Source organism: Microcaecilia unicolor, chromosome 3 (genome assembly GCF_901765095.1).
Source record: "Microcaecilia unicolor chromosome 3, aMicUni1.1, whole genome shotgun sequence".
Taxonomy (NCBI): domain Eukaryota; kingdom Metazoa; phylum Chordata; class Amphibia; order Gymnophiona; family Siphonopidae; genus Microcaecilia; species Microcaecilia unicolor.
In genome coordinates this window covers 448,985,534-448,993,080 of record NC_044033.1, presented here as the reverse complement: position 1 = coordinate 448,993,080, position 7,547 = coordinate 448,985,534, and the positions used below count along the sequence as shown (strand labels likewise).

General features: G+C 41.3%; 1 protein-coding gene across 4 annotated transcripts in view; it reads left to right on the top strand.

Moving 5' to 3' along the window:
• Positions 1 to 7,547, top strand: part of TDRP (testis development related protein) — a 169,762-nt gene that overhangs the window by 718 nt on the left and 161,497 nt on the right. For all 4 annotated transcript variants that reach the window (XM_030198936.1, XM_030198938.1, XM_030198939.1 and 1 more), the window contains exon 2: positions 138 to 282. In XM_030198936.1, the coding sequence (XP_030054796.1) occupies positions 138 to 282 (145 nt within the window). The remainder of the gene's footprint in view (positions 1 to 137; positions 283 to 7,547) is intronic.

Below are 7,547 nucleotides of genomic sequence, written 5' to 3'. Positions count from 1 at the left end.
AGGTGTAGGATGGAGCTCTGACTCCCCGCCGCCTCTGCAGGCGTGAAGACTGCAGCAACGGAACGGGCGCAGTTCGTGTACACATACAGATAGTTATCTTTTTTTTTTTTTTTAATGCAAATTATTTTCTTCAACAGATATTTTAAAAGCCCCATAAATTCCCCAAAGTGGCAGACTAAACACGCAGAAATCCCTGCCCGGAGGATGTGGAAACTCGGCAAGAGCAAAGTTCTGATCGAGGATTGTCCGGAGGAAGAGGCGCAGGCAGAGCCGGCTCCGCAGGTGAGAGACGGCTGCCCAGCTCCCATTCTGTGTCTGGTCATCAGCTGCTCCCCTCCGACGGCTCCCCAGTCCCCTGCTGACCAAACGCTTCACTGTTGTGGAGTCTGGATTTCATTGAAATCGTGCGCTGAGGTTCTTCTCCATTGCTTTTCTTGTATTGAGGAGTAGGAGAAATATACTGGGTTCTGAATTTATTTGTGTTCCAGTAACTTGTGACTAATTCACATATAATAAGCATTAAAAAAAGAGCTAAAAACTCTTTAAAGAAAAAAAAGGGAGGCAGTAATTGTTCTGAAGTCTGCTTACATGATAAATTTGATCAGCTTAGTTGGGAAGTTGGGTTAAGGTCCTAAAAATATTTATTCCTCCTAATGCTGCTTTGATTGAGTTATGCTAGTAAAATTACAGGTTTATTCGTTGCTTAATTGGAGGCCTATGAGATGTTTTAGAGCTCCAGTTATTAATGTAGTAATTATAGAATTTTCCAGATTTAAGTAATTTAGAATTCTTGAATTTAGCATAGTAGAAAAGCCTTTGATAATTATAATATGCCCTGATTCCTTTAATTTAAAGAGGATTTCCTTTGTGTAAGCCTTTGATTATATGATATAAATGTTGATTGCATCTTGTGTAGAGAATGTAAACTTTGCAGGTATTTGTGTAAGTTAAAAAATTTTTGTCATGTTATTGCCATAGCATCTATTATCTAGTAAGTTGCTGAGCTGGCAGTTACTGTGACTTGTCCAAGGTCACACTGTAAATTATTAGTTAAGTCTGGATTAGAAACTAGGAAACTTCTGGTTTATGATCCCCTTTACTAATATTTCTGACTTGCTACTTTTTCCTCCAGGAGCTAATTATTAAGTTAACAGTATCTAACTCAGTGTGAATGTTGTCCGTTGTGGTTTATCCTATATAATAATTCTCACCTCCAACGTTCTGACTTGCCTGGGATTGTGGCTCATTCCGAGTTGGTCTGCTAGGCTGACATCACCATAGCCATTATGATGTTAACTTCAGAACCCGGTGGGGGGGGGGGGGAACATGCCTCACAGCTGAACCAAGTCCAGAGGAGGGTCGCTGGACATGGGTGGCTGGAGGGGGGGCAGGAGAGAGAGGAGGGTCGCTGGACATGGGTGGCTGCAGGGCGGGCAGGGGGGTCGCTGGACATGGGTGGCTCCTACAGCTGCAGGGGGGCAGGGGAGAGAGGAGGTTCACTGGACATGGGTGGCTGCAGTGGGCACAGGGAGAGAGGAGGGTCGCTGGACATGGGTGGCTGCAGGGGGAGAGGAGGGTCGCTGGACGTGGGTGGCTGCAGGGGAGCCGAAGAAAACCTTGCTAGCGCCCGTTTCATTTGTGTCAGAAACAGGCCTTTTTTTACTAGTTTTATTATAAAGCGTGAACATCTTACCATTTCAGTGAGCACAGTATTTTAAACAAGTTTTTTAAGTTCAAATATTTTATTGAAAAGTTAGCATTTAAACAGAAACATAGTAATAAACTGAAATACAAAGAAATATTCAGGCAAACATAGGGAAGAGCATACACAAATAATTATTATACAAATAATTTTCTTTTCCTCAATGGGAAAAAAATATGTGTAGTATAAATAGAGTTCCATTGGAGATCAGATTTGTTTAATTTTCTGATATAGATTTTTTTTCTGAAACCTTTAATTCAGATTTGTGTATTTGACACACTGTGTGCCACCAGAAAATGTCATTCAAGTTCTTAGCATTTTTCCAGGATCCTAGAATGGATTGGATAGCACTTGATATAAGTATGTCCAATAAAGGTTTATGAGATACATGAATTGTTAAAGATGGTAGAGCTGATTTTAAGATAATGAAAGATATTATTGTATAGTCAACTAAACTTTATCCCAGAATAATTCAACACGTTTTAAAAAAATTCTTTTTATTATTTTAACTTGAAGTTAGACAAAATCAATACAAATACGAATTAACATAACAGCTGCTAAAACCAAACTACTGTGGTTATTTATAGCTATAATTAACAAACCTTTGATGAAAGAAAAGAGTCCAATGTAATCCATTTTTTGATTCTGGCTGCTAAATCGCATTGATGAAACTAAAGAGCTTGCTATGATTAAACACGTTTTAATTTATGGTTGTACAGTGGGATTTGTAAGACAAGGTAACATCATGCATGCCTACTAAATATTGTTGAGAATATCCAGTGTGTTCCAGTAAAGCTGGCCTTCAATAGCAAATTGGCCCTATTTACGAAGCCAATCTAGAGGCACGTTAGCGTTTTTAGCACATGTTAACCATTAGCATACACTAACTGTGTAGGCGCTCATAATATTCCTACACAGTTAGCACATGCTAAAAACGCTAGGGCACGTTTAGTAAACAGGGCCCAAAATCTTTAAAATTCCATGAGTGTGGCTTCCAGGAAATAATGCTCAGTTCATCAATTTAAACCCCCACTTTTTTCATAGTCACTGTATTGAGTTTTAGGATAGCTTTTTCAGAAAATAGCATCATTTTATACAATGTACCCTGTGGCAAATACAGTAATGTGTATTAATGGTGTGAGCATGCGTTGTTAGTATATGACCCCTTGTGGCAGTCACTTTTTTCACTGGTGAACTGCTTTAAAAGTAAAAAGTGCTATTTCTGGCACCTGCTTTGGATCATTTTCAAAACAGTGACCCAGCAGCTGTGTTTATCCCTACTTTTGCTCACTGAGGTAAGTGTGTTATGGAACACTGAAAAAGTTGTGTTTGGTCATGGTTACTAAAGTGTGCAGAGCAGTTACTTTTACCGCACTGGCATAACAGCACAAACTAATTCACATGTTAATTGCATAGAGCATTAGTGGGCACTGGGCAGGAAATGTTCAAGGACTGCAGTTAATGTACGGCACTTTAGCTCACGCTGTCACTTGTGTAGTTAGCATGGGTGCACACCGCAGCCTTAACAGGAGGCATTAAGTGTATCCATGCTAATTGCGAATTACCTAATATGCCAAGTGTACCAGAAATACCCCCCCCCACCCCTCCACCATCGCTTACATACTTCTCTACCTCCTGGGATCCACCAATTTATTTTTTAAAAAGTTTGCTCCCCTGGACCTCCCCCAAACCCCCCTGCCTCTTACCAGGACAGTTTGGTGTGTAGCAGGGAGCAGGAGCAATCCTGAGTCACTCCTTCCCCTTTGGCAACTCTTGCTCAAAATGGTTCCTCTGACACCTAACTGTAGTCTTGCAGTACTGTTACTAGAAGGCAAGCCACCAAATACATTGTTTTCAAATTGGAATTCCTGTAAAATTTGAGTAAAGTGGAGTGTGGTAGCTGTATTAGTCTAATAAAACAAAACAGAGAAAAGAAAATAATATTTAAGCTAATCAAAGAATGTATTTAGTCAGTCCAATAAAAAGGGTACCTTATTTTCTTTTCTCTGTTTTATTTATATTTATTACCTGTAAATTTTGGAAACTTTCTATAGAAACATCCAAAATTTTGCCAGCATTGCCCAAATTGTACTGTGAAAGTTCAAAATACTTGGGTCACAGTTAATGAATTATTTAATTAAGTTAGAAAAACAATTTTTTTTAAATGGAAAACATTCTTCCCAAATATATCTTACCATGGCTTCTTGAAAACAGTTTCATAGCCAAACAGGAAGAAATGCGCAATATCTAGATTCTTTGCAGAAGTATTTTGCAGTATAATTTGGGTACAATGTTGGAGACAGAGGCATAGCCGAGAGATGGGTCTGGACCCCTACAGTTTGGGCTCAGAGCCCCTCCACAACCCAAAGTGCCTGCTGAATGGCTGGCAGTGGTGCTCAATCCCCACCATCGGATGAAATGCGCTGCCTGGAATTGCCCCACTGCTTCCTCAGCAGTGAAGTCAGCTTCATCCTCCTTTCCAGCCGCTGACACCAGTATTCCTCGTGCATGCTCAGTTTGTGCCACATTGGTGGCTGGAAAGGAGGACGCACTGGGGCAGTTCCAGGCAGCTGATCTCATCAGCCGGTGGGGATTGGACATCCCGCCAGCAAAGGTAAAATTAATAATGCGGTGGGGGAAGGGAGGGAGTAGATTTAAAATGCAGTGCCCCCCCAGTTTACTCCTGGGCACCCTCAAAAATTGAATCCTGGCTACGCCAGTGGTTGGAGATAGCATGAGAAGTTGATGACAAGTGCAAAGGCAGAAGTATATGATACCTTCTAATTTTCACCCCAAAAGATTTCTCCTCCAGTAGATGTGATTCTGCAGTCATATGGATATATTTTGATGACTGACAGTGATCTGGGCAGCTAGGCAATACGTTTCTTTGGTGTTCTTTCAGCCCCTTTCTGTTCACTGCCATCCACCTACAAATTATTATTTAACACAGGTCAGCACAGGTGACCCCCACCTGGAGCAAGAAAAGAGCTTCCAAGCCAAGCAGTAAGAAGGGGAAAGAGAAACCGAGGACGCACTTACTATCCTGAGGCCTGGTCCACTGATGCTGGAACTTTCCTCTGCCACGGCATGCCCTTGTGGAAGAAGGAACTTAGTTCACAAGAAGGGTGTGTTGTGGCAGAGAGAAGTTCTGGCATCAGCAGATAAGGCCTCAGAATAGTAAGTGCGGATTTGGCTTCTCCTTCCCCATCTTTTTACCACTTGGATTGGAAGCTCTTTTCTCATTCCAGGCGGGTGGGTGGATGGGGAGGGGGTTTGGAGATGGGAGTGCAGGAGGGGGAGAGAGAGGGGGCGTCCCAGTGCTGGTCCCTGGGGAGAGAGGGATGTCGTGCGTGTTGGAGGGAAGTACTGGTCTCCCCACTGCCCTGGGCCCTCAGGCAGTGCTCGGTTGGCCAAATGGTCAGTCTGCCCCTGCTTTGGATTTTGTGACTGTAAAATTTGAATGGAAGTTTCAAAGATATTCTGTGATTTTCTTTTTGTGACTATACCCCAGAAGATTACCAGGGCATCTTTAGGCTCCCTATCAGGTAGCTGAGGAGGAAGGGGCAGGGGAAAGAGGGAAGTCATTTTTAAGTTTCAACTCCTTAGTGCTGCTCTTGTACCAGCAGGTGACCTTTTTCCCATCTGGAGCTTGAGTGCATCTTTTTTTATAATGTGCTTGATTTGATTTGAATTAATTATATACTGCCTTTCACAACACTGTATTAAAGCAGTTTACAATGCATAATAACAATACAAGCATTATGCATATCAAAAACCTATTCCAAACATTGTAATAGAAGAATCAGCTAATAAGTACAAAGGTGTACTGAATTTATTTCACTGCTGTTTACAACATACACTTTAATTATGAATAGCTTGAGGTCTTTCAGGTTGGCTGAGGATTGTATGTGGATTGCAATCTTCTTACCACAGACTTTCAGTTGGATTCAGGTCTAGGCTTTAACTTGGCTACACAAGGTCATTCACTTTTTTCTTGCTGAGTCACTCCACTGGTGCTTTTGCTTTGTACTCAGGATTGTTTTCCTGCCGAAAGATGAATCTTCTCCCCAGTCCTAAGTCTGTTCCTCCAGAATCTGTATATGCATCAAAAGAAAATCACAATTGTGTGGCAGATGAATGGCAAACCAACATAAATATAATACATTTTCTCTCTAGTGGATATATGTATCTAGGGAGAAAAGACCTCAGAATTTTCATAGCTCTATGCTCATGCTATTTAGAAAAGGCTCTGAGCAATGAGGTAACATAGTAACATAGCAGAACAGCAGATAAAGACCTGTACGGTCCATACAGTCTGCCCAACAAGATAAACTCATAGTATAAGGTATGATATGCATACTTTATCTTGATTTCTCCTTGCCATTTCAGGGCACAGACCATAGAAGTCTACACGTCACTGGCCTTGTTCTCCAGTTACGGAAGCTGAATTTATCCAGCCAAAATCAGGGTACAGACTGTAGGAATCTGCCCAGCTCTGGCTTCACTTCCTAATTACTGGTGTTGCCATCTAAGTTTGTTTGGTTCCACACTTCCTATACAGTATTCCTTTGTGTTTATCCCACAAATTTTTGAATTCTGTTACATTTTCATCTCCATCACCTTCCATGGGAGGGCATTCCAGGTATAATTATGGGTCAAAAAGCTCCTCTTCAAGCAATCAATTAATTAATTAGCATGTATCAGTGAACATAGTAAATGACAGCAGATAAAGACTAGAATGGCCCACCCAGTCTGCTCAGAATGGTGACCAGGGTTGTGCCTAGAACTCTATGCTGGTTATCATCTTTAGATAAATAATCCTTATAACTGAAACCCGGTGCAGTTTACCCTCCCTCCCCCACCACCACTTTTTTTTCTTTAAAGTGTGAGTGAAATGTTGTATACTTTTATTCCATTTTTATGCCATATAAGGAATGTCTGTGTTTACCCCACACCTTTTTGAATTTTGTCACTGTTTTTGACCTCACCTCTTCCTGTGGAAGAGCATTCCAGACATGCATCACCCTCTCCATGAAAAAGTATTTTCCAATGTTTTAAACATTTCCTCTTTGCAACTTTGTTTCATGTCCTCTAGTTCTGTACCCTCTCCATTTTTGGGAAGAATTATGTTCCTTATCTTTTCTCAAGAATTTAAATGTCTGTATCATATCTCCCGTGTCTTTCCTCCAGGGTATACATATTCAAGTCTCTTCTCATTTGTCCACTGGTACAAACCCCATACCATTTTGGATGCTTTCCTCTGAATGATTTCAAGGCTTTTCATGTTCTTGGCAAGTCATGTCCTTGAAAACTGAACACAATACTCCAAATATAGTGTCACCAACAACTTCTACAGGGGTATTATCACCTCCTTTTTTCTGCTGGTTGCACCACTTTCAGTGCAGTAGCCTTGGCCACTGCCTTGTCACATTGTTTCACAACCTTGATATCCTGAGACAGTATCACACCAAGGTCTTTTTCCTTGTCTGTGCACATCAGCCTCTCGCCTCCTATCGCATGCAACTCTTTTGGATTTCTGTACTCCATATGCATCACCCTACATTTCTTTGCATTAAAGCTTAACTTCCAAGCATTAACCCGAGCTTCTAATTTTTGTAGGTCACTTCTCATGCATTCCACTACCTTTGGGGTGTCCTCTCTGTTGCCAGTGTTCCCATCACCCATTTTCTTTCTAACCTGACAATATTGCTCACAAATATATTGCAGAAAACAAAAGAGGGAGCAAGGGTACACAAACCAAACCAAAAAAAGCACACAAGGGCCTTCAAGACTGGGACAATAAAGGAAATTTATTCGGAATATGGCCCAACGGTGTTTCGGTGTG